General features: G+C 38.1%; 5 protein-coding genes across 5 annotated transcripts; 2 read left to right on the forward strand and 3 right to left on the reverse strand.

The window, feature by feature from the left end:
- Positions 1 to 123: 123 nt before the first annotated feature.
- On the forward strand, positions 124 to 2072 carry GCK72_010789 (uncharacterized protein; the record flags this gene model as incomplete). Its single annotated transcript, XM_053728037.1, has 10 exons — positions 124 to 327; positions 409 to 478; positions 528 to 692; positions 740 to 810; positions 854 to 973; positions 1021 to 1222; positions 1270 to 1401; positions 1447 to 1598; positions 1643 to 1866; positions 1913 to 2072. The coding sequence occupies 10 exons, from the start codon at positions 124 to 126 to the stop codon at positions 2070 to 2072; spliced, it is 1500 nt and encodes a 499-aa protein (XP_053587614.1).
- Positions 2073 to 2249: 177 nt separating this feature from the next.
- On the reverse strand, positions 2250 to 2930 carry GCK72_010790 (uncharacterized protein; the record flags this gene model as incomplete). The annotated part of the gene is made up of 4 exons (XM_003111671.2): positions 2250 to 2348; positions 2395 to 2512; positions 2559 to 2724; positions 2780 to 2930. 4 exons carry the CDS (start codon positions 2928 to 2930, stop codon positions 2250 to 2252), a joined length of 534 nt encoding a protein of 177 aa, XP_003111719.2.
- GCK72_010791 (uncharacterized protein) lies at positions 2256 to 4208 on the forward strand (the record flags this gene model as incomplete). The annotated part of the gene is made up of 4 exons (XM_053728038.1): positions 2256 to 2321; positions 2368 to 2530; positions 3557 to 3792; positions 4053 to 4208. 4 exons carry the CDS (start codon positions 2256 to 2258, stop codon positions 4206 to 4208), a joined length of 621 nt encoding a protein of 206 aa, XP_053587615.1.
- GCK72_010792 (uncharacterized protein) lies at positions 3589 to 4224 on the reverse strand (the record flags this gene model as incomplete). Its single annotated transcript, XM_003111709.2, has 2 exons — positions 3589 to 3799; positions 3878 to 4224. 2 exons carry the CDS (start codon positions 4222 to 4224, stop codon positions 3589 to 3591), a joined length of 558 nt encoding a protein of 185 aa, XP_003111757.1.
- A 2880-nt stretch (positions 4225 to 7104) lies between these two features.
- GCK72_010793 (uncharacterized protein) lies at positions 7105 to 13993 on the reverse strand (the record flags this gene model as incomplete). Its single annotated transcript, XM_003111559.2, has 10 exons — positions 7105 to 7158; positions 7213 to 7357; positions 7403 to 7673; positions 7721 to 7983; positions 8028 to 8136; positions 8246 to 8595; positions 8727 to 8899; positions 12915 to 12966; positions 13370 to 13492; positions 13860 to 13993. 10 exons carry the CDS (start codon positions 13991 to 13993, stop codon positions 7105 to 7107), a joined length of 1674 nt encoding a protein of 557 aa, XP_003111607.2.
- Between the last annotated feature and the right edge of the window lie 13538 nt (positions 13994 to 27531).

The raw sequence follows: 27531 nt of genomic DNA on the forward strand, positions 1-27531 counted from the left end.
AGTCAAGCTGTGATTTTCAGCTTTTTAGTCATCCGATTCTGTAACAACAACAATAACAAATCAACCGGATCATCTGAATTTTGTATAAAAAGTGTGCTGCAATGAGATATCCATATTCCAACCATGCATTTCCTCCCATTCATTTTCTGTATTCCTCTAGTCTTCGGAGCTCCAACAAAGGAGAACGCTCTCAACAAGATTCTGATCGAGGAGAATCCGGATACAGCGGGGAATCGAGAGAAGATTCGTGGAATTATCAATAAGGCATTCGCTAATCGCATACCGAGAGTTCAAGGGAGACAAGGAGTTGCTCCGCCAGTGAAGTTGGTGAGTATGAGTTTTTGGAGAATGTATCAGTGAATCCAGGCCTATTTCTATTCATAAACACTCATCTGTAAGCAATTCCAGGCTGCTCTCAACTATGGTCCAAAGAACAATCAAACCCATCGTTTCGAAGAGCTTAATTCAGAAATCAATGGTATCAACTCTCCCTCGTTTTCCCCTCAAACCCTACCAATTGATTCCAGAATATACATTTGAATCGGACATAATGCTCAATGAAAAACAAGCGAACAACCTAGCCAACTCCATCGAAAACGGACACTACCGAGCAAAAAGACAGGCGATTGTGGACACAACTTTGTTCTGGAATGTTTCTGTTCCGATCGCTTATCAATTCGATTCAAAACTTTGTACGTTGGTTACTCTAGTTACAGTAGTCCGCACTTCTCACTTTCAGCCGCTAACAACATAGCCAACGTTCGAAAAGCAATTCAATTCTGGAATGATAACAGCTGTTTGAGTTTCAACGTATAGTTACTGAAAAAATATGTACTGAAATCTAGTATTTTAGGAGGACAACAATGCCAACAACCGACTGTTTATGTCGAGCGCCGGAGGATGTTGGTCGTATGTCGGAAAGCAAGTTGACATGCCATACCAGGTGGTTTCAGTTGGTCCAAACTGTGATACGGTAGGTTATTACGAGAATCTGGAAACTCGAACCCCCCAACATTCCAGCTAGGAACAGCGACTCACGAACTGATGCATGCACTCGGTTTCTGGCATCAACAGTCTCGTTCCGATCGTGACGATTACGTCTACGTGGATTTCAGTAATATCATTCCAAGTCAAGCATATAATTTCCAAAAGATGCCATTAGATCAGGCCCAACTTTTGAATCTGAAATATGATTATGGAAGTGTTATGCAGTATTATCCATGTAAGTTGATAGGGAGACTGCAAAGCATTTCACAGCGAGTTTTTCAGATGCGTTCGCTCTTGACTCCTCGAAATACACAATTCTTGCAAAGGAGAGCGGATTCCAGAATAGTATGGGACAACGAGAAGCTCCAGCATTTTCAGATTTAGTGGCAATAAACAAGTTGTACAATTGTGACAGTGAGTTACGAAAGGCTTTTGTGGATTTACGGGTGCATATTTCAGAAAAATGCACGAAACAAATGACTTGTTCAAACTGTGGATTCACTGACTCTCGGAACTGTAATCAGTGTAAATGCCCTCGTTATTTCTCCGGTCCAACTTGTGATGCTCTGCCATCTGGAAGTGCTGCAAATTGTAATGGGGAAGTGCTTCAGGTAACCGTCTGAAAACTGGACAGAGAGTATATTTCTTATTCCAGGCCTCATCCACGTGGCAAACGTTCGACGCTAAAGCTGGTGACCCGAACAGTTACACTTCTTCCACTACCAACTCCACTAATTGCTTCTGGCATATCAAGGCTCCAGCTGGTCAAAAAGTTGAGTTCAAGATGACAAAATCTCCAATGGCAGCTATTTGTATGCAAGAGTGTCCATGGCAAGCGCTTGAAATCAACATGGGAAAGTTCGATTTGTATGGAATGATGTAAGCAGACCCTGTCTAAGCAGTCCATCCTAACTCTCTCTTTCAGCACTTGCTGCGACACAATTCTTAATCAAGTTTTCACTTCGGAACAGAATATGGTGGCTCTTCGTGGAGTCATCAAATACAATCAGTTGACATTCAGTATTCAATACCGTGCGGTGCCAAGTCAAGGAATTGCAACCACCAATGTCTGTGTCTCCAGATAATTTTTGGTTCTGATTGTTTTTTTTTTTTGGGAATGGGCACTAATTTATTGTCTTCTCTTAACCAATGGGGTCTCAAATTGTTGGTCTTTCAAAGCATTATTTGATGAATAAACGCTCAAAATTGGTATTGTCTTGAAAAATTTACATCTTTATTAGTACGAAAACTCCTTAAAACCATTAAGTATGAGTGAGAGCTCTAGCTTGGAAAATAACACACAAATCCTCCTTGGTGACGTCATCATGGAGCAAGTACTCGAGTTGGTATGGCTTATCGTTCTGGAAAACATAATTATAGAACACGAAAGTACGCTCTACTGCTCACCTTCAAGAGATTGATGATAGCTGGGGTATCAGAGAAGTCGAGTTCCAAGTTGATAACTTGATTATTTCCCGGCTTGATTGGGCATGGGGTTCCGTTGGTGCATGCGTCGATGTTGTTCCTGGAATAGGAGATTGGGGTAAGCGGTAGATAAAAAAGAGGCTTACAAAAGTCCAAAGGTTGGGACGGCAGTCCATCCACAGGTATTTATATTCCAGCTCCATACTTTGATGGTTTGCTTGAGTCCAGGGGAGGAGTAGGTGGATGATGGGTCGTTGATAGTGGTGGCGATGAGGAGTGGCTCAGTGAGACGGATTGGGTACTCGTAGGCTCCTAGAAACATGGGTGTCTTGCAGCTGATAAGTTTTGCCTCTCCCAACCCACTTACCCTTCTTATCCGTTGGATTGACATTGGTCACCATAATTGGTCCACTGGAACATTGCCACCAGTTGACCTTTGTCTCTGTACTGTTCGGCCATGTATCACATGCCGACGAGAGAGCGACCAAAGCGAAGAGACACAGACAACGATAGAGCATCTGAAAACAGTTCGAGGGATACAATATGAGTTCTATTATATTCTAGTAGTTTTGAGATGAGAAACAAAATAGAAAAGAGTTGAGTGAAACATAGGAAATAAGGAAAATGGAAAATGGAGATTCTGCAAGAAAAAGGAAATTGTGGTGATCAAATAAAATGGGTGATAAGAGCATCGAAGCACATGGCATGTTGCCGAAAGACACGTTTTTTATTGTTCAGGAACAAGGTTAGGAGAAACTGAACTAGATGTGGCTAAGCAGCTACGAGATGGGGAGAGGCATAGCATGGATCTCCCCAGACAGTGTTGAGCATTCATCTAGCATCACTAAAACTTTAAAACTTATAAAGATTCTCAGAAATTCAGAGATATTCTTTGTTTGTGAACCTAGTTCTCTGCGGGGCTGCTTATTTCTTGCTAAGCATCTCCTTCTTCTTCTTTCTAAACATATCAAGTACTCAGAGTTCTTCAATGTTTGATTCTTGAGTTTAACTGGTCAACTCTTATCTCTTTTTATTCGACGTGATTGTAGTTTACTTTAAGTATGTACATGATGTTTTATTAGTTTTTTTACCCCGTGTTATAATGCAAATACATAAATCAAAAAAAGAAAAAAAGAAATTAAAGCATCACTCCTCGAGTCCTCGAATCGAATGGTCTTACTGAAGGTAAGCCCATGCTTGAACCATCATACACGAGTCGTCTCCGGATTGGTTGTCATGAAGCATGTACTCGAGTTGATATGGCTGATTGTCCTTGAGCAAATTGATGATTTGTTCGAATTGAGTGAAGTCAATGGTCACGTCGAGTTCTTGATTTCCTGGTTTGACTGGGCATGGGACTCCGTGGTCGCAGGCGGAAAGGTCCTTCCTGAAATGAATTTTTTATGAAAAAGGAGCTCTGGATAGTCAAGACTGAGTTTCTTGAAGAAGGAAAATTAAAACTCACAAAAGTCCGAGAGTCGGGATAGAGGTCCATGTGCATCCAGACCATCCACCGTACTTCCAGAGGTTGACAGTGTTACGAAGGTTTGGTTTCACATAGGTGTTGGTTGGGTTGTTGATTTGAGTCTTGACAACAATTGGCTTGCTCAAATGGATTGGATACTCGTATTTGGTTCCAGTCGAGTCGTATGGAGTGGCATTTAAGAATTGAACTGGTCCATTGCTGCATTGCCACCAGTGCATTTGATGGTCAGTTCCATTTGGTGGGGCACAGTTGTCCAAGTTGGATGGGAGGACGAATGAGGAGGCAACAATGGCCAAGACGGAGAGGATGAGGCATCGGAGAAGCATGGTTTATACTGAAATGAGGAGATCAGGAACTTTTAAAAAGTTATTTGGAGTTTCGAAGGAGAGGTAATCAAGTAAGGACGTTGCTGATAAAAAAGGAAACTGATAAGAATTGGAGAGTGGGAGTACAATGATTGAAGGAGGGAAGGACAAAATAGAAAAAAAAATGACAGGTATCAATAAAAATGTTGCGATTTAAGTTGAGGGAGCGCTTAACCAAGAAAACTGCTCTGGAATTATCACGGAACAAAATTTAGCTATTAATTCGCATTTGACAATTGCAATTGCATAACTTAGGAGCAATGTAAAAGGAACATTTTTAAGAGATACTAGAATTTAAGGTACGATCAGATATCTTCAGAGTTGGGGTTTCATTGAAGCTAAACAGGCCCTGCATTCGAAATACGCCAAGCTTACTGTATAATTATTTATTACACGGAAGCCAAAAACCCTATTTCATCACTTATTAGAGCGCATTTGCTTTTATGAAAAACTGAAACCGCGAAAAGTGAATACAACTTCCCCCCATTCTCGTCTAATTTATACTCTTCTCCCCTTTCTTTCTTCTCCTCTTCCTTTCCTCAATCTCCTCCCACATCTTCGAAAAGAATTCTGAAATTCCTCCTCCCTCTTTTTGAGTTTTCAGTTATGTCCGTCTCCTTATCTCTTTTTTTGACGTCGATACTTTTTGAGAGAGAGAGACCAAGAGAGTAAGAAAGAATAGACTTGTTGCAAACACGTGCTCTCTGAAAGAACGAAGTGAACTTGATTTTTGTACAATTACTCTCAGAATGACAGTAATTTTAATACTTTCGTAGAAAAGATTATAATTCCGGTTTCGGAGAGAAATGGAGGATTTCCTGTTCAGATAGGATTACTCAACATGTTTATTTCCGTATTCGTTTCGAAGAAATGTGTCGATAGCATTTCTGTTATCAAATGTGTGAAGGGAAACTTGATCACTGATTGAAACATTTTCAAAGCGATTTTTGTTTTTTATCGGTCACTTCCTGTTGATGGAAATGGTTTTTTTTGGAAAAGGAAGAGAGTTTTGTCACATGTTTTGGTAGACTTAAAGAGCATGTGGGTAAAAGAATGTAGAACAGATGCTCGGGTCGTAAGCTTGTCTTCATATGATATTTTCACGATGAGGCCAGGGCTACCAATGCAGCAGCGCTCTATTGACAAGAATTGTACATTTTTTTGAGTGACTGTGAGTATTCGAACTTAACTATCGTGTTTACCGGTGTCCAGGTGCTAAATATGTACAAATGACTATGTAAATGTAGAACGCTGTTTCAAATAAGAAGTCGTCAACACTTTACAACTAGCGGTGTGACCGAAATACAGAGTCAAAAATGTTCTGAACTGTATCATTTTGAAATGTCTCGGAGCCGAGTATTAGTTTTCTGCATACCAATTGCCTAGATTTCGATGATTTTGAATGCTGTCATGCGCTGAATGATTCTGGAGTCCCCGTCTGAATTGTTCTAATCTCAGTGGTTCTGAATCTCCGTATAGTTTGTTCTTTTCAAATTATAGAAGGTACACATATCATATTCGATAGCCCAAAGTTCACGAGCTCTTTTTTTCATCAATCTCTGAAACTACAATCTATCCTGTATTACCACTTAATATCATCAACAATAAACAATTATCATTCAAACTCTTGATTTCTCTGAAAGGACGCATTGAACTCACTCATTTCGTTTTTACAGCAGAAATCATGATAGAACTTCACGAACTCACAAATCAGACAAACGTGCCTTTTTGAAAAGGAAATTGTTGGGAGCTGCTTGAGAGTTCAGAAGATGCTTAGTTTGTGAGGAAGCTGCTTAGTCTTTTAAAAGTTTGCTCTTCGATGCCTGGAATTGTTTCTCCTTAGCAAGAAATCATGAACAGTGTCGCATCAAACTAAGCAACACTTGGCGCTGCTTAGCTCCTCGGTGGGGTTGATCTCTGAAATGCTCTACAAACTCTATTCTTCGTACCTTTTCTCCTTCTCTTCCCACGTGTTTGTTCCCCCAATAACTGATAACTTCTTCTACTTTGTTCCCACTACTACCGTAATAAACAATTTACAACTTCTCCTTATTTCAGATAACACACTCGTCCAATGTGTCGGTACGAAGTACAATTGACCTACTCCTTCTCTTTTTTACTGCTCCCACAATGACCTAGAACTGTACAAATTTCGATGACATTTCGGTTTTAGTGTATGCATTCAAATTGATAAAATAGAGTCAAGGAGCAATGTGTGATTATATTTTAATTGTCGAGCAGACATCAAACAGAAGAAAGAAATGGAGGAGACGCCTAGATTTCAATGAATTCCGGTTTTGTGGTGAGAAGTAGAAGTAGAAAAAGAAGAAGATGACAAACAAGGAGAACATGGTAAATTTGTTGCTGCAAGAATGTTACTTAGACCCAGTGTGGGAGCTGCTTAGCTAAACGTGCTCAATGGTTTCACAGGGTTAGGATAGCTTGTGATCTGGCTATTTCAAGTTTTTCAACAAGTAACTTGGGGTGGCTTATGATATGGGTCTGCTTGTTGGTCATGAACTTCTATATTCGGTTCCGACGGTCCTTAGAATTCTCGGTTTTGCGTACAATCCGCATGTGAAACACAAACTTTAATTTAAGTAAATTTTATTATCAAAGTCGAGTCAAAGCAAGTAAATCGAAGAATGTCAGTTTTGTGTGGTTTCGAATTAAAATAATACAAAAAATTACAGAAAAGTAGAGAAGAATGATCACCAGTTTCCGAGTTAGAAGCGTTGTTTTCAGGGGATTTACAGATGGAATTTCAGACAAATTATAGATTTTAAAGTTGAAGCAAATGAAGAAAAACTAGCAAGAAACTAGTTGTAGGCAATAATTAAATTATTCTGTTGGTGTCTGAGGTGACGAAGATATTCCACTACTTGATGATTCCTTCTGAAAATTCGGAGTATACTATTTTCGAACGCATCCGTTCTGTTAAACACATACCTGTTGAGTTTCATCTAAAATCGTGTCAGTTTTTCTGCGTAGAACGACGAATCGGATGGCTGATCCATTGGAATCAGATATCAGTTTTGTGAGCATCAGAGCACTTTTGAATTGCTCTCCGGCACGTTCATTGATTTCCAGAAGACTGGAAAGTGATAATTATTTGGTCAGTTGGCGCTGATGAACTTACCAATCATGTTCTTTCAATGGCAAGTTCGCTCCATTGACTTTGGTAATCTGAAGACATCCTAACCTTCCATGGGTTACTGTAATGTCTCTTGTCGTCAATGGAGTCTCCACAGCCAGAACCTGATCATAACTGGTCTGTTTCACGATATCAAATAGTGTCTTGTGGTTGTTTCGTGGATCATCTTGAGGTGTTTCCGGACCATTTTTGATTATTTTTTCGAGTTCGGAAAGCAAGTTTTGTCGAGTTTCTGAGTCAGAGACACCAAGTTGCGCTGAAAAACATTTGTTGCATTGAGAGTTTTGGCAGATAAGAACTAACCCAACGTCTGATCATTCCACTGTAATAAATCCTCTCCTCGCAGATCATAACCAATCAATAATCCAGCAACATCATCCATCTGTGCCGACTGTAACCATAAGAGAACATCATCCAAAGTCCATTCTTTCACTGTTTTTCTCTTCCATGCAGCCAGTGACATTTTCTCTTTCGCTCGACGTGTTCTCTTCTTTGATACTCGATGTTGTTCCATGTTACTCATTGCAGTACTGTCAAGATCAGGGCATGACTTTCGGAGTTGCACACTGGAACATTTTATGATATAAATATTGGAAAAGGGTATACAAACCATGACTGGAAGCTGTATCGATTGTTGTTCACTGTTCCAGATGATTCCGTTTCCTTTTTTGGTCTCATTATGGCAGTTGTCTGATGGTCGTCGTCTACAGTGATTGTGGCTGAAAACAATAGATTTTAGGTTTTGTTATTCAATATGAATTTCTAGATCACACTGTAGAGAATTAGTTTGTTTTCAAATTTCAAATTCCAAATATTCTAAAAACTCACTCTTAAACTCGCCAACAGAAGCAGACGATGAAGATGATGGACTCGGACTGCTACTAGTAATCGAGACCTCTGTCGATGCACATAAATTCGATGGTTTCCTCTTAACCATTGAACTTCTCTCAATCTTCACCGGCACCCTCGTCTCAATATTTCTCGGAAATTCAACCGAATGAATATGATTTCTCGGTCCCAAGACTTCTCCAGATTTACTTCGGACTCCTGTTCGGATATCAGTCAGATTCATACTTTGTGGACGTTCTTCTCGTAATGCTTCACTTATTGATGGACGTGCTGACTTGTTTCTTTCACGGAATGTCCAGTTACCCATGAAGAATAATGGCTTCTTCGAGCTGAAATTTTTCGGAAAAAATGTGATGTTGGTACGTGGTTTCTGAGTAGGAAAAAAACAAAATGTTGAAAATAGTTTGTTCTATTCCTACAGTGTTTGTTTTAAAATTTTTTAAAACAATAAAATCCAAACCTTTTAGAAAAAATGGACCCTCTTGGATTTCCAATGTCCTTTGCAGTGTCTTTCTCCATTTTTGGTGGATTCGGTGGAGCTGGTGGAGGGACTGATTTTGAGTTTATCGATTGATTATATCGGGTGAATCTTCTCAGAGCTGGTTGCTCATCGTTTCCGTAGATCCCAGCGATCTGGAACAAAAATATTATGAAAATGGTTTTCTGATATTAGATCTAATGGAGGGTAGGCTAGTGTCTACTGAAACACTTGAGAATTTCGAGAATGCATAATGCCTATTCTAATCTATACCTATAGATACCGACAAGAAACGAGAAAAGCCAGGAAAAAAGGGGGGAAATAAAAGATAAATAAATGGGATGAATGAATGGTTTTGAGAAGAATAAAGGGGAAAAGATGTAAATGATGGTATAATATGATGGGTGGAAAGAATAAGAAAACGAATGAGAAGAAGGGTGTGAAGAAAAGAAGAATTGAAAGGACAAATAATAAAAAAAGAAGAAGATGATGGTCTTTGTTTCTTGACATGTGTCTATGCTTCAAGTGGAAACAGAAGGACGAGAGGGAAGACGGAAACGCGCCGGAGGTGCGCCAGACACTCGTACTTGAAAAGGTTGGTTAGGGGGGATTAGCCAAATGAGGTAATTTGTATTATAAGTTTTCATTTTCTGTTATCATGCTTGGTTCTTGAAATATCACTTATTTTCCAATGTTGCAAAGTTTAGTTCTAAACGTACTTTCAAAAATTGCACATATCCCGAAAAAGGTAGGAGATAAATAAGAAAATGAGCAACAATACGTAAAAAAGTGTTCACTCTACACGTTCAACTAATTGACAAATTTTCTACATTTATCAAGTTTTGGAAATTGGTTAAGAGAGGAATTGTCGAGAGTTAACGAGAAAGGGAGACGCAGATAAGCTAGACACTCTCGCTTCTCTGCGCGCTCTCTACTTCTCATTGATGCTCACTTTTTTGTGGCGAGAATGTGCTCTAAACTTTCTATTTTGAAAACTCTTTCCGTGCTTCTGACGTACTTAACGAAGCAAAATTTACAAATTCGAGAACTTTTGGCAACCATAATGGCAAGTCAGAAAATCCGTGTTCCACCTCCTCCGTTTGCTTCTTCATATTCTTTTTCCCCTTTAGCCCCCCTTTGCCACGGATGGATTAGTACAGAAGACCGCCCGTTTGTATGTTTATCCGTTGGTCGGTCCACTCGAAACAACTATTCAAATGTTCCGACCGAACGGATAAGATGGAGAAGAAAAAGAAGCATTTTCAATTCTTTGTGAAACCAAAATTTTTATATAAATCTGAAGAGAAGATTTCAACTAACGGAGAGGACGGGGAAAAAGTGAGGAGTGTTTTGTTTTGGGAAAAAAGGAGAGAAGAGAAGATAACCATCTTTTTTGGTTCCAATTTAGAAATTAGGGATGGGAAATGAAGAAGAAAGAGAGGAGAGAAAGTATGGATTTAGGAGATGATGTTCAGAGATTTCGAGATGGAAGATACTGTAAATTAAGGGGGAGAAAAGAGGATAATCTGGAGATACCACTTTCTAGTTTTTAAAGCCTACTTGTTAAGAACTAGTGCGTTTTCTTTGAAAATACAAATAAAAGTCCAAAGCGTTTTTGGGGACGTTCTAACTAGGGAATATTCCTGACGTAACTTGGCCTTTCAAATGGGCTCATATCCTATAAAGTACTTCTGAACACGCTGATTCCGAATATGTGATCCAATTTTGCAGAACGCTTCACTGAACAGAGATATATGCATTTTAAGTCATTTCAAGTGCAAAAATCTCATTTTTCAAGAGGCTGAAAATCAATTTCAGACCCTATTTTTCTAGTTTTTTCTGTGTAATACGTGTGAATTGAGGTTGAAAAAGCACATTAGAAACTTTTTCTAGTAAAAACAGTTTTCAGGGAAAGTTTTATCGCGAAGGTGCAAATGCCAAAAATGAAAGTGATACAATTATTTTCCTGAAAACTGTTTTTACTAGAAAAAGTTTCTAATGTGCTTTTTCAAACTCAATTCACACGTATTACACAGAAAAAAAAATAGGGTCTAAAATTGATTTTCAGCCTCTTGAAAAATGCGATTCTTGCACTAGAAAAGATTTAAAATGCATATATCTCTGTTCAGTGAAGCGTTCTGCAAAATTGGATCACATATTCGGAATCAGCGTGTTCAGAAGTACCTTATAGGATATGAGCCAAATTGAAAAGCCAAATTACGTCTGGAGTTGCTCAAGATAACTTCAGCAGGTTCTAAGCAGCTTCTGAGATTAAAATTTTGTAAGCAGTTTTGCAACAAAAAATAAAACTGAGACTAAGAAAATTTTTTGACATTGGATCTCTCACCTAAAGAAAATTATAGAAAGTGAAGTTCCAAAACTAAGTTTTCTGTGAGTTTATAGAAAAAATGATACTGTTTTGAGGTAATTCGAAAGTGAAAGGCGTCACAAATTAGTAAAGATGAGAAATGGCGATCTGATAAGAAAAATACAAACATTAAACCTAAACTATGAGAAATTAACTTGAAATTTCGTTCAAATTAACACAGTTTGAAGATCAAGCAATAGGCAAAGTAGTAGGAGAGGAAGTTTCAGAGAAACCTCCGTGGTATAGCTATAGAAAATTTCTAACATACGGGGTTCGCCGATAGACAACGATACACGTCTGAATTAATGAATTCTAGTAAAAACTGATACACATATTAGCTCATCACAGTTCTTACAACTGCGCTCCGCCGAAATGCCCTTGAAAATGTCTCTTTATCTCTACGTCTCTCAATTTCGCACACAATTTTCTTCGGTTTTGGTAGAGCGCGGTTGTAAGAAGTGTGCCATGCTAATATGTGGAAAACTGAAATGATGGGAGTTGGAAGAAGTTCAAATCTAACGTTTCACTGTTTTCTTTCACAAAATTTTGAAATCATGCACATCTGTTCATTTCAGCGTTTTTGGCAAAATTTAATTTGAAATTATTTTCAGAGGGAGGGGGGGGGGGGGGAATGTAATAAAATGTACGCAGACTTAAAACTTTTAAATTACAAAAATCGTACAGAAAATTTAATAAAAACTTTAATAAAAAGAAGTTGTCTTTCATCCAAAAGAGTGACAGAGTGATGACTAAAAACTAAACAAGATTGGAACAAAAAACAGCTGCTTCATCATCTTTCTGCTGCAAAACATTGTTCATTTCTCTTTCTGCTTCTCAGTGTCTTTTCATAAAGAAGTGTGAATAAGTGATGTAAGAGAGAAAAAAGAAACAAGTTTTGTGTCAACCAGACAGTCCAAAATGAAACAACTTTTCCTCCTCTCCAGCAGATATCACACTTCAAAACATCACGTACTTCTCAATACTTGAAGCTTCGATAAAAAACTAACAATTGACAAATTTAAGATGAAAAACTGATTTTTTGATGTCACTTTTTAGATGATCGTAAATCAAGTGGATACCTCATTTTCAAAAGTGCTTCACAGTTGTAGACTACGGTCGAATTCTGAGATGATGATTGTCGGAAGCTTTCCATTTTGGGTCCTACTTCGAAAGCTACAGTAACCAACTTTAAAGGAGCATAATGTGTTTTCGCGGTGAGACCCAATCTACTTCACTTAAGTTCTTACTTACATTTTTCTGAAAGCTCAAACCAGAAATGAAGGAAATGAGTCTCGTGGAATTACATGGAATATAACTATGTTTTGGTTGGGTCTCACCACAAAAACTACAGTAACCCAGTCTGTACATACCGTATCTTTGTGTTATCATATTCCTCATGGGTATGCTTTTTTGAAAGCTCCCGAGAAGCTGAAGACAAAGATTGTAAGTTTTCTTTTTACTAGAGCAACAGAGTTCAAAAAATGTTCAGTACTCAAAATAAAACCTTTTCCCAGCAGAGAAACTTCAGAAGAAGGTGTGAAAAGTAAGGGAAAAGTAGGTAACTGTGAATTGGATCCTATTCTACTTCTCTATTATTCCAATTCTTAACGGGAAAGATACAAAAAAAACAAGGCAATAAGAGAGGCATAGATTGACCCACTTTGATGAGGAAAACAATGAGGGAAAAGTGGTAAAAAAGGAGAGAAAAAGGAGGGAAAAGAGGAATAAAATGAACTGGTTTTCAGATGGAAAGTAGTTTTTTATTGTCTCGTTTAGATACATAACACCCAGTTATCACTTACCTCCGGGAATTGACGAGTGCGTAGCATTTCTTCGATTTCAGCGGCGGATTGACTGAAAATAAGTGTTTAAAATTGGGTTAAAGGATGTCTGGATGTCTAGATATCCGATTAAGAAATTTGCAAAACCATTTATTAGAGAAACTGACAAGATGTTTCTACAAAAACTGTTGGAAACAAGTGCCAAAAATAGTTATTGGTAACATTTTAATTTTTTTGAATACAGAAACTATATCGAATCTTTCAAGACTGAAATATATTTATTTCTCGAACAAAATTTTTTAGATACAAACATTTTGACGATCAATTTTTTGATGGGAATCCGGATGCCTGACAGCGCAGTCTAATTTTACGTATCTTCATTTCAGAGACTTTGAAAACTCGCTTTAATGTTCACATCCAAATTTCTTATCAATTATCAGTGGAGCATCCTTTCTTTCAAAATCAAAGCAACTTACTTATAAAAATGATTATATGAAAGATGTCTGGCCGGTGAAACTCCACAAATCGGATAGTCTGGATGGTTTCGATTCGGATAAGATGGGCGGTGTGGTGAGTGTTGGAAGTAGGCTGATGAGCTTCTGAAAATATCTAATTGAGGATTTCGAAAGAATCTGGCGCGCCTGAGAGTTTTCCTATTTACACATGAGCGATATGCTCACAGGGGTGCAAAACGCAAGGTCGCTTAAACGCGCTCCGTCGCTCAGCGGTTGGCACGGTGCCAAAAACTGACTTGGCTGAGTGCCAAGTTCAAGTTTAGCGTGTGTTTGTTGTATATTTTGATGAAAAACGCGACGCACACGCATCGCGACTCGACCGGTAATTTCAAAACTTTTCGTTGCGGACCTTACGCCTCGCACCCCTGTGTATGCTAAATCTTTTCTTCGTGGACTAAATTTTGTCTGGTGCGCCTTGGACGCGATTTTCTTGTTCGGCAATTCAACTCACCGATTAACCACAGCGTCAATGGAATGACTTCTGTAACTGGGATGTCCGGAAGAAGACGTGACGATGTGATGATGCAACGGATGATGTTGAATTGAGCTATTTCTGACAGTTGTTGGCCATCTCTGCTCTATCATAGGCTACAAATAGAAAGAGATGAATATAGAAGAGAAAGGGGGAAGGGGGAGAGAGGGACTCTGAGGGGGGACAGGTGTGCAAATAAGGTGTGAATGAACTACTGGAAGGACGGGGGGTGAAGTACATCATCTAGATCATCATTTCATGATTGATAGGAGGAAATGAGATCATATTACAGTGTAATGAAGAGGAGGAGAACAAGGTGTTCTTCAATGTTTAAAGTTGGGAGTGGTGGTGGAGAGAAGTTGCAAAAAACTGTTGCTAGGCAAATACCTAGAAAAATTAGAGCATTTCGATGTTTGCAGCTCAGTTCACATTTAGGCCACAGTCATGAAAAAAGGTATTTTGTCAATTTGAGTTGAAGCTGCTTAACAAGATATTGATAAGCAGCTCCATTTCAACGGTTATTGAGAACCGTACATTTGCCTATCGCGGTATCGGGTTCTAACAAAAAAAAGATGGCCTAGAAAATCCAAAAATTGGAAAACTCGTCCACCAGAGTTTTTGGTCATTTTTCGGGGTTTAAGGCCATTTTTGAGGGCTCTAGGCCATCTTCATAGATTTCCAGGTCATTCTTGAGGTTTCTAATCGATTCTTGAGGTTTATAAGGCAATATTATGATCTCTGAGCCGTTTTGAAGTTTCTAGGACACCTCTGGAGTTTTTCAAGCCATCTTCCGGGATTTTAGGCCATTCTCGGGAAAATTAGAAAAAAGCGACAAAAATTGATGGGCTAAAAACCCTGAAATTTGGAAAACTCGGCACCAATTTTCCGGATTTACCCTATTTGGATTTCCACATTTATACCTAGTTGATAGCTTTTTAAAATCTCGAGAAATGACGTCTTGAAGATGAGGAGATGGAGAAGAAGAGAAGCCAGACACTCTAGCTACTTTTCTTCAAATGCTAGAACTAGGAACTATGACTACACTGTGACAATTTTCAAAGAGTTAATAATTTCAAAAATAGAGAAAAAGATAAGACATTCTAGCACTCTCAAACTATACTATTTCTTAGCCTCCAAAAAATCTAGTAACCTAACTAAATGGCCAAACAAATCATATCATAATCTGTAAAACATCAAGATTGATAATCGTACTAAAAGAGAAAGATGATTGGAGGTATATCATATTACAATACGAAGAAAAGAGTGTTCTTTTCGTATTCTTGTTCATCATAAGTAAGTTTAAGCATATGCCATTCTCTCTCCTCTCTTTTCTTCGTCTGCAACCATTTTTCGCACTTTCACTAATCGGTCGAAAGGGCGTAGTTATCCTCACTTATGTATTACGTAATACGGAAGAAAACAGTCAGATTTCTAATTGGAAAAAGAAAAAGAAATAAGAGAGAGAATTCGTATGAAGAAGTGTGAAGTGGAAAGAGAAAAAGGAATAGGTGTGAATTATTAGATGACTTTCTTTTCCAAGTAGGAGAAATGACACTTTTTGGAAGTTATGGGGGTAGAGGGGTTCTCGGCGCTGCTTAGAACAACTGGGAGCTGCTTAATTACAGAAAAAAGTCATCTGACATCTACTAACTAGACGTTTTTGAACTGAAATGCAGTCAAGTTTGAAAATGATTCATACGCGTTTACGAGCTGCAGAGAATCAATCTCGTTGTTTCTAACAACTACTTCCAACAACATACAAAAGCAACACAAAAAACTGAAAACCCCAACCTCTCTCACCCTCCAAACTTCCCATAGGGGTGACCTTTTTGCATAAATTCATTAAAATTACCTTCTCATTCTCCTCATGAAAAACCGAATACGAAGGCTTTCACTAGTTTTGATTTCCAATTTCTCCACACTTTTGTAGTTTTTTTTTGTTAGTTGTATAATGTATGTTTTTGGTTGCAGGGTGATGAAAAAAAGAGGGAAACCGTAAAAAAGAGATTATGTAAATTGGCGGTGGGAGAAGAGAAGGAGGGGGTTTCAGTTCCAGTTGATTACACTTGAAAACGGTTTCGAAAATAGTTGATAGGATTAGTTGAATTTTTAATTCAAGTGCGTACACGGTGGTCTAGGTCATTAGAATTTGTTGAGTTTGATGTTTTGGCTAGAAAATTATATGACTGGAAAGACGAGAGGATTCTGAATCTGATCTTAAAATTCACAGAAACGAAACTAAAGTAAAACAGCTGTAAGTTTGTTTAGAACCATGTTTCAGAATTCTCCAAATTTCAAATTCTATAGAAAAAACAACTTCCTACCAAAAATTCGCTGACTTTTAACCAAATTCGAAATCATATGAATACTTGAAAGCACTGAAAAGTTCCTTCTTCCTCCCACATAAAAATACAAAATAAACTGTGAGATATTATTATGCATTCAAAAAATATTGACACAGTTCCCCCCACTCTTTTCATGATTTCGTCACCAGCAAAAAAGGGAAAAGCATAAAATGAGTGTGTGTGTTGGATACATTTCTATATTCCAGGTGACCAGGAGGGAGAGTTGAATAGTTGAATGCAAACAGTATACAGTCAGAGGGAGAGAGAGACTCGAATTACATTAGCGTGTTTTCTCAGTTTGGAAGAAAAAGCGAAGAAGGAGAGAATGAATGAATTGAGAGAGGGAGAAAAGTGTCAAGAGCCAATGAGGGGTGACACCGGCAGTTTTTGGAACGGGTAGAAGACATGGTTGGGGGGAAGGGAATGGTCATACGGGATGATAGGTATCGGAAAATGAGTACTTCGGAATGAATTACCGTAAAAACTGTATTAGCATGTCGTTATATTTTTAAACTGCCTTCCAGAGAAGTTTTGGGGTTTCTAAGACTCTTAAAAGTTTATAAAAAAAACTTTCTAGACATTCTGTTTGCTATTTTGAATGCTATACTAATGACGCTGATTTTAATCTGAATAATGGAAAATGTCCAAGAGAATAATAGTGGTGAATTTTGAGCATGGAGGGGTGCCGTTATAATACAGTTTTTACGGTAGTTAAATGATAAAGCTAATCTCAGAGTTCCCAAACGTTTGGTGCAGTTTCCAGAGAACTAGCCAATGTTAGACAGGATCTTATTAAATTTGGACATCCGGAGTGACTGATTACACAAAAACCCCATATATTCCGACAAAAATTGATTTCTGACAGGAAAAACTGAATGATAGAGAAATTACTGTAGTTGGACATCAAAACAAACAGGACGATTAAAATTTCTTTAAAACTTCGGGAATCTAGACAAACCGACACACATACAGAAATTCAGATATATCAACTGATTGAACAAAAAATGAAGAAGAAGAAGCTAAAGGAATTCTAAATAAAACAATCAGAAGATTACTAATGGGTGTCAATCATTTCTTCTCTTCTTCTCTCTATTTCCATCAGAATGAAAAAAAAAGAATGATAGAGTAACAAATTAAGAAAACAATGAAACTGAATTGGTTATTGATAATTGGAAATCGTATCAACAATGGACACTGAGAGAGCGTGTAAGACGGAGAGACGCAGACACGGAATTGAACGGTGTGACCAATGGAATGGGGGATCATGGTCATTCTGATTAAGAAGAAGATGCTAACAGGAAATGGAAAGGTATTTGTGTATGGGAGAAGGTTAGTTGGTGGCTTAAATCTAGAAAGAAAAGAGAACCTTTGAAAACGTTGGCTGGTCAATCAGAACAAGTTACGAGAAACTTGAAACATTTTTTGAAGGGAAAAATTCGAAGAATTTACACAAAATTGCGTGTATTTCTAGAAGACATGATTCACAGACAAAATTTGGCGTGCCGAAATGGCGCTTTGGTGATAAATGGGCCTTGAGATTTTAAGTCAACTTGTATTTTGGAATTTTGGGTAAATTTTCGCCAGGTGACTCACTGGACACTTTCAAGAAGTAATTATTGTAACAAAGTTTTCTAAGTACATCATAACATTTAGAAAAATGGTTTTTTACTAAGAAAAAACAATAACATTCAAAAGTTCAATGTTCTCTGTGTATACATAACTTTTTGGGTGAGCAATTTCAGATATAACTGAACTGTCGAGAGACGCAGAGATGTCAGACACTCTAGCTTCTCTGCACTCTCTCACTGATTCAATCGTTTGCAATTTATAAGACATCAAGATCGGTGGTATTGTGGCTCAATCTTTGTCTAATTTCCACTTACAATGCCCTCAAAAAGTCAAAAGAATGTGTTATTTGTATGTAAAAAGTCATAAACCGCAGGTCAAACGGGTAATTTTCGGGGGGAAAAGGAGGGAAATAAAAAGGAGATGGTTATCAATATAAGAGGACATTCGAACAGATTTCCACAGAAAGATAGAATCCATTTTTTGGAGGAAAGGCAGGAGAAAAATAAACAGATTATTCCAATTGAGTGAGAGAGGGCAGAAAAGGACGAAAAATATGAAGAACAGATGAGAAGCTTTTGGCGGCAAAAGAGAGACATTGTTTGATCAACACTTAGAAAGAATATATGGAAAAGGAATTGTGGAAAATTGGCAAGGAGCAGGAGGAGGAGGAGCAGGAGCACTGATTCATTTTTGGAGTGTACGGATGGAGGAAAGAAGGAAATTATTATTAGATTAATAAAGGATTTGGTGATGATGAAGAGGTGGTATAGGCATTTCTGGGTCATCCGGATGGAAAACTGGGCGGTGTAAGAAAAAATTAGTTGCCATAAAGGTGTTTTAGATTTTTGCGTGATATAGAAGCTTTATTTTCAGAATGACTGATTACCTATTAGCACGGCACAGTTCTTACAACTACGCTCCACCGAATGCCCTTGAGAAATGTCTCTTTTTCTCCGAGTCTCTCAATTTCGCACACAATTTTCTTCAGTTTCGGTAGAGCGCGGTTGTAAGAAGTGTGCCGTGCTAATAGGCTTTTCAAAAATCTTTTAAACATGGTAAAATCGTACTGAAGGCAGGCTGAATCAAAAATCGAAGCTTAACCTCCTCCAAAAACCCAATAAATCTGCCCAAAGATTTGATCTACCGCTCACCACCGTGTTTCAAACCCGGAAAATCACAAAACGATAGATTTTGTAGATTTTGTCTAAATCCGTGAACCCGATAATTCATTTGATTGACAGATTTCTTCTTTTTTTAGAAATCGTCCAAGCTTTTCGTAGCCGAAGTTTTTTCCATGGCCTAACTTTCTCCCAGGTCATCAGCTAACTAGCCGTATTCAATTCTCTTCAGATTTATTGTTTAGCTTTGCCCCCTTCGTCTGGGAATCAGAATCTTTCGAACGGAGGGAGGAAGAGATGTGTTTTATCATGGGAAACAAATAGGCGAAAGGAAGAAACAAGGAAAGCTTTTCCCCGGGGGAAAATTGGATAGGTTAGCAGAGAATATCAGTTTTGATCTATTTGATGAAAGAAGGGGGAGAGGGGTCAATGATTTGGGAGATCATGCTAGATAGGGAATGCTGCAAATTGAGAAGCAGTGAGGGACTGGGATTTCCTAGGCCGTGGGAGTTCGGCCACCAACTCTACGATTATAGGTTTTTCTCATGTAGTATCCACTGGTCAGAGAAGGTTTCTGATGCTTATATAAATAAATTGGTATCTATCCTTCTCCTCTTCTTCTTTTTCCTCATTTGAATCATAAATCATCGGCAGATGATGAGATATCTTTCTTTTCATGGGTAAAAAGTGGACGGAAGGACAGAAATGATAGGGTTATTAGCCGATATTATCAGTGGGGCAAAAAATGGATGATAGGAAAGAAAAGGAAATGGAAGAAGAAAAAAGTATGGATTGGAATGTTAGGAGAAAAGTGTAAACTGGGAAGACATAAGAAGAGTTTTTTTGGAATGAGTGCATCTGGAAAATCAGGAAACTTCAGCAAAAAAATTAGGGATTTTTTCAGTTAAGAACTTTATTATAAGAGTATCAAGTAGGAAGTTACAAAGGCTTAAAGTTTTTACTGAACAAAATATAGAATGAGAGACGCAGCGAAGCCAGACACTATCGTTTCTCTGCGCTCTCCGCACGTTTTTTCTTAAAACTGTACAGCTGGCGCACCTTGGACGCAATTTCAAAACTTCGAAACATTGAAAAAAGAAGAAGAAACAGAAAAAAGAGAACTACAGTATCTCAGAAATCAGACAGATAAATATTATCTAAATGTTATTTTTCAGTGAAAATAGGTCAGATGAAAAAAAACGTGATTGGCATGAAATGGTTTTTTAATCAGTTTATGTGTTGAAATGTTCGAAAATAACACAATGATATCAGTCTGGTGGTTGAGACCGATTGGAGATTTGGTAGATTCAATCAGGCAACCGATTTTGAAAAAAAAGACGACATCTGATAGAAGTAACATATTCAAGAGATTTTCTAGGCCATGCAGTTAGAAGAAGCCTAGAGAACAATATGCTAACACATTGCCATTCTTCTCCTTCTAAACGAACGTCTTCTGCCCTTCCGACGTCTTCTTTTCATATATTTTTTGCCTAAAAGTGATTCAAAAAGAACAAGAGATGATGTTGATCCACACAGGAACATAAGGTCGTCGTCTCATCGGGATTCCTTCCGAATCATCACAAAAAGAACAAAAAAACGTCTTGATCGTCCTCTAGTTCTTTCTGTGATAATTGGAAATGGATAGGAGAAAAGAGAAAGTTAGAAGAAGAAGAAGAAGAGGAGAAAACGAATGACACCGGATGTTTGATATCTCATTTTGAGGAGGAGGAGGAGGAGGAGGAGAATTCGGGAAGAAAGTACTATTAGTTATTAATAATATGTGTATTATTGTATCAGGTCATTGAAACTATGGGCTAGGGGACATATGATCAAGTAGATGTATCTTTCGTCTGATAGTTTCTACACATTTTAAGATATGAGTGAAGGAGAGAGGTCAGAGAAGTCAGACACTCTAGCTTCTCTGCGCTCTCTCCTTCCCACAGTTTCAGTCTAATGTCTCTCGACAAAATGACAAAAACCATTGCCTTTTCAAATTTTTTATATTCTACCAAAAAAGAGCAAAACAATGAGTAAAGCAATCAGAAAATATCACATAACATTCTAATGTGTCTAGAAGCAGATTTACGCCATAGTATACCAGACAGATCTGAGCAGATAAATTGAACTTTTGAAAAAAGTAAACAGTAGAGTGAGAAGAAAGAGGGCGACAAAAAATGACGTGTGGATAAAGTTCAAATGACATCTGGATTATTGATCAAATAGATCTGCACAGAACCTTTATATGATATCATTATTTTCGAAGCAGGGGTGCCTTGGGCGCTTGAGTATGAATCTGGAGCCTTTAATTTAGCTAATTGTAACTACCGTGAAAACTATATCATATACTGGTATATTTTTCAACTGTATTTCAGAGAAGTTTTGCTGGTTTTCAAAGACTTTTTAAAGTTTACTAAAATCTTTTCTAGATGTTCTGTTTACTAGTGTAAATAAAATCATAATCGTTGGTAATGTCTAGGATGGTAAATTTTGAGCATGCAGAAGGTGCCGTTATAATACAATTTTTACGGTATTTAGGGATTGGTCATGCGGCGCATTAGCTTTGTCATAACACATTTATGAAAGATTGCTTATAAAAAAATCAAGGCGTGATTTATCAATCGGATTTTCTGATTTGTCTGAAAAGGGACTAACCCTTCTTATTTGATTCCTAAATGAAGGAACTAATGAATGGTTTCACTTCTACTTAGTCAGTTTGTGTTGGATGATTTAATCATTGGAATGACGAGAATTAAAAGTAGAAGAGGAAGAAGAAGCAGGAGATGAGGAATCTGGTACTACTAGTTTTTTCTCTCATTTAACACAAAAATGAGACATTTGGAAAAGGAGAAGAAGAGGAAATGGAATGCGACAAATTTGAAGTGATTGGAGGGGGTTGGTTATTGGGGAACAGATGGGACAGATGGCGTGGTCATGAACTTTTTGGATGGGTTGAGAGCCCGTGCACTTTAGAAGATCGTCTGCGGACAATGCTCTTTGAGAACATAGAAATAACGGTCATATTTGAAAACTTTGCACACAGTGGACATCCGTAAAAATTGCTTGTTGTCCCCTACTACAGTAACCCTACGATTTCTAGAGTACCCTCAATGTCTGTATTTTGACTCCTAGCCTGTCTATCAAGTAACCTGATACCACGTGGCACCAAAAGATATAGATATGAGTTTTCAAGTGGAAAGTTCAGCTCTCTCTTTTTCCCTTTGCATGCTTCCCACAGGTCGGAGGGCCTAAGTCAAATTGTCGGAGAGCAAGAGACTAGTTTTCTGTATTGAGAAGGGTGTGAAGAACACAACTACTGTCAAAAGAGGGGGGGAGACGAAAAGCGGGAAAACGAGGAGAGAAAAGAAGATGAAATATGAGTAAATAAACATGAAAATGCACACAGACAAATGTTGCCAAAAGCATCGGAATCATCGAAATTTCAGGAGAATACGAGGGAACTTTTTACAGGGATAGTAAGTAAATGAAGAGGTAAGGAGTACTGTATAGTTACTGTACAACCAAAAGTTCAATTTCTATCTGGTGGAGAAACGTATGTTCCATTTTTCAGCTATAAAATGGGAAAGCATAAAATTTGGAACATAAAATATTGGCTTGTAAGTTGAACAAATGTTTAACTTGGAGCGGGAAGGGAAGAAAACGTTCGAGTGGACAAGCCGACAAACAGACAGACCGATAGACGCGAAAAAGGTCTCAGACTGTAATATTTGAGTCTGGCGTGCCTTTGGCGCGAAAAATTGGTCCAAATTCGACTAGAAACGACCAGAAATGCCTCCATAAACGATGGGCTGGCGTACCTTTGGCGCGAAAAATTGGTTCAAATCGACCAATTTCTAGCCATTAAGCACTGAAAGGGCTTCAAATTGTAGAAGACAAATAGCTGGCGTGCCTTTGACGCGAAAAATTTCTCAGAATGTAGTAATTGAGTCAGGAAATCTGAACATTTGGGCATTTGGACATACAGTCTTACAAATAATTTCAGTTACACACCTTCCTCTAAAAATCTCTAAAAACCATAACATGAAAAACTCACATAATCCGGTGGCGGTTCGTATGGTCGAGTGACCATTCTGGAAGATTGTCTCGGTTGTTGGGGTTTATCAATTGAAGTGGCAATCTTGATGAATGAGTTTTGATATCAATTCAGATATCAAATGGAAGATTTGTTTGATTTTTCAGTTGTTTTGGTTACCTGGAAGAAAAGGAAAATTGAAAAGGGTAAAAGAAGAGAAAGGTAAGATTTTGACGATTGATGAAAACTGACAAATCGGATTAGGAAATTATGAGAAAAGAATAAGAAAAGGGGAAGTTGAAGGAGGAAACGGAAGGAGTGCATTTCAAAAAGTGTATACCGTGCTATTCTAGGCTCTAGGTCATTGAAAGTTAAGCCATTACGATAGGATCTTCAAAAAATTAGGTTGCTCCCTAACGACCGTCTAGAAGAAAAACTTGCAACTTGGTTACCAATCCAAAACCTAAACTAATTTTTCAGACCAACAGACAGATGACCTAACTTTCTCATTTTATGTTTTCTAGGCCACGGAGCACTGGAAAGTTTGAAACGTCTCAGGAATTCACCTAAACCGAGACTAATTCGAAATCACAATCAAAACGGTCTGTCTGCCTGATCGGAAAAAAAACGGAGCAGAATTGATGGAAATTAATCCAAAATGCTCACATACAAATTGAAATTTCCTCTCTATTCCGGGTATATTCTCTCAATTGAAAAGAGAGAGAGAGGACACTTGAAAAAGTGGGGCACACCTGAACCGTTATTTTCTGTTTTTTTTCTGTTTCGGAGAGAAGTTGAGAAATGGATGGATGACGTGGCAAAATATGGAATGTTTTGTTTGTTAAGACCAATGGGAAAAGGTGTGGAGAGAAAGTATACTATAGGGGAGAAGGACTTTTAAGGCGGGAGGAGGAAATGTTTGGAATTTGATTTTTGTGGATTGAGAGAAATGGGAAGAATGGACTTTAGAAAAAATTAGGAAATGAGAGAACTATATTAGCCAACACTCTTGACTCCAATGACCTTCTCTAAAACTCTTCTTCTCTTCTGTTATCTGAAAGTGGGCGGAGCTATCTGAAAATTGTCAACTACAAAACTATAGCCCTTAAAATTCTCCAGATTTTATTAGTTATTAGACAACTTTTTTCTAGCTCCTTCCACTTTTGAGATACATCTTTCTGAAAGTTGAAAACTGAAAAAATTTACTCACTTCGATTAGAATACCTCAATTTTCTGGAATTTTCCGTTTTTCTTCTAGTTTGTGAGCAAAAATTGCACAAAAACACTCAAAAACCCGTAAAAACTTAAAAATCTGCAAAAACTGAGAGGGTGCAGACAGTCAGACTCTCTCGCTTCTCTGTGTCGCTCTCCCTCTCAAAAAATGTCAATCGCAAGTTCAAGTCCACCTGACAACAACTCATTTTCTCAATATTTTTCTAGTGAGTTACGAATAAAATACAAGAAAAAAAAGTGTTGATCAAAAAAGAAATGTAAGAAAAAAAGCGATCAGAGATGAGCACAAATATTTTGAGAAAATGAAAAAAAAAGAAACAAACACACATTTCTTGGTCGCCAAAAAGTAGAATCTAACTGAAATGTAAAAATAGAAATGCATGGAGCCTAAGATTTCTCTAGGCCACCAATACAAATGGGTTTTTCGAAAAAGCCGAAAATAAAATCACACTAACTAAATAGACGTTTCCTCCCCTTTCGTCTCCAAGAGATCATTTTAAAACTAACACTAAAATGTCTCTCTGTTACAGTAATCCGTACTGTAAACACCTACTAAACACTTTTTTCGAAAAAGTATACTGATAGCAGGTTTTCCCAGGGGAAATGGTTTTTTCATGACCCCTCTCTGTACATAAAAACCCATGCGTGACCTAATTAAACCGATAATAAACAAAAGGTGATAAAAAGCGTTGAGAAAGAAGAAGAGTCTCGTAAATTATATGGAAATGACCGCATGGTTAGGGGGAAGGTTACAAAAAAAGAAGAGTTTGACCCCCATAGGAATCGGGGGGCGGGGTCAACTTTTTCAGAGAAGGAAGTGGATCACGAAGGAATTGAGTTGGAGTCTTATATGCTTTGCATACAGTTCCGTGCGAAAAATACGAACTTTGACCGTTTTCACTTGAAAATGACCAACTTTGAGAGGGTGTTACGGTATCACTTGTTATCCCACAAAGTAAATTATGTATAAACCATACAGAACAAAAATACAACTCCGTTTTTGTAGTTGACAACTTTTTTGTACGGACACTCCCTAGAGAGTTATGGTCATTTTAAGTGGACAGCTCAAAAATCACTATATTTTGCACTGAAATGGGTCGATTGGAGGGAGAAATTGCTTTGTCAATACGAAGCTAGGGAGTGTCGGTATAAAAAAGTTGTCAATTACAAAAATGAAGCTCTAATTTTGATCTGTACGATTTATTAAAAATCTACTCGATGGGGCAATAAGTACTACCATAAAACACACTCAAAGCTGGACAATTTCAACTGAAAACGGCCAAAGTTTACAACCTTTTGGACGGTACTGTACATGCTTTGCAAAGTTCTCAAAAAGAACCTATTCCGTCCGAACCTAAAAGTCCTTCACCTCCTGTGTGACTAAACCCTATAATCGACACCTATATGACCTTTTAAAGGAGGCGAAAAGGCGGATAAAAGGCATCCTTCCGGAAAGAAGGTATTGTACTAATACCCATGGAGGCAAAAGAGAAGATATCATCTGTATACACAGGAAGAAGAAGAGAAAGAAGAAGAAAGAAGAAGGTACTATACATACACAAGTTTTTTCTGGTCAAGTACAATTGCAGAGGCACTACTAATAATAACTGTTCGGATACAATTACGCAACACTTTTTGGGTGAGAAAGTGAGAAAAGAGACTGTCGATTTGGGGGCTGCTTACTTGAGCTCTAGCTCCGAGGATCTTGGGTTCGAACCCCGCCGAATGACTTCTGACTTTTTCAAAGTTGTTTAGTCGAAAGAAATGTAGAAATACTCCCGAAAACGACTTGTTTGTTTGCATTGAACACATACCGTTCTCTTTTTTTCGGTAAAAAGAGGAAATTATACCCGGAGGAGAAGAAAGAGATACTTAGTTAGTCTGTCAAACCCCCGGGGTCATGAATGGCAATTAGGAACGATGGAGGGGGAGCGGATGGCAGGGAAAAAAGTGGGAGAAGAAAGGAAAGAAACGGTATATGTACAGGTACATGTGTTCAAGAGTTTACATAATTGGAGGTAGTGAGAAGAAGAAATTGAGAACTAAGACAGGTGGAAAGAGGAAAACCGCAAGAAAAATAAGGGATTGCTGAAAAGAAGCAGACCAGGGGGTTTTGTTTTTTAACTAGCGGGCAGCTCTACTTGAGGTATACTGATGCACAGCGTCATAGAAATTCCCTATGAAGCATCTGCGCTCCAAAACAATTAGCGTAAAATAAGCGCGAAATTCAAAAAATTAATCCAGAATTTTTTTTGTTGTGTGTTTAAAATTTGTAATTTTCCTTTTTTAATGAATTCGATATTTTTTGTGCAAGATTTAACCGAAAAAGGCGAGAAAAATGGAAAATGGAAGAAAAGAAATGCTTCACACGAAAAAGTTAACTCCCTATAGTTCGTCCATGTTATAAGCACGAATTTGGCTGAGCGGCGACTCAGTTGCCAACCTGCCAAGTCGTGTGCAAACGCACTTAACTAGACTTCGAGTTTCGCGGGAAAATAGATTGAAAATGGACTAAAAATGATCCTGTGTGATGCTGCCGCCGTTTTTAAGGTCAAGCCTCTTTGGTCAAAACGTTTTTTTTTCTTTTTGAATTGAAACATTTCGGACTTCTACGCAACTTAAGCTTATCACCGGTCCACACCACAGTATTTTCCCTGGCACACCCTGAAAATCGGATATCATCATTAAAAAGTGGAAGAATGTCAAGAATTGCCTCTCTCTTTTGAATCGAACATATATGAATCGGTGACTTCTTCTTCATCCAATACACATGGTCATTAACACGATGGGATAGTTGTGTGACGGCTACTCAAGAGATTCATGTTCTTCTTGAAATGGAGAATACCTAACCGGAGAGAGATGTGTGTGTGTGTGTGTATTGGCTAGGAGAAGAAATGGTTGATGGGATGGAACACATTTGGAAAAGGAGAAAAAGAAGAGAAGCTTCGATTCGAGAGAAAATCAAATGGATCGTATTGGATAGGTATTGAATGTTGGGGGGAGAAGGTGATGATAGGGAGAGAAAAGGGCAAAAAGGGGGAGGGTGGCTAATCGGATGGAAGAGGGATCTGGAGAGGATTTATTCTTAGAAGTGATATTGTCCCGGAGTTGGAAAATGGGTCTGTTTAATGGACGACTGATACAGAGCCAGGAACCGTACATCTTTACATGGAAACCCCAAAAATGATCTGAAAAGATGATTCTGAAATTTTTGAAGTGCGCCCGACACTTTCAGCCGAGCAAAACTTTGAGAGCCTTCAACTCGGCTGAAAGTGTCGGGCGCACTTCAAAAATTTCAGAATCATCTTTTCAGATCATTTTTAACAAAAGCAATTGCATAGTCTTGTGGTTCCCTT

The sequence above is a fragment of the Caenorhabditis remanei genome, chromosome III (assembly GCF_010183535.1).
Source record: "Caenorhabditis remanei strain PX506 chromosome III, whole genome shotgun sequence".
Taxonomy (NCBI): domain Eukaryota; kingdom Metazoa; phylum Nematoda; class Chromadorea; order Rhabditida; family Rhabditidae; genus Caenorhabditis; species Caenorhabditis remanei.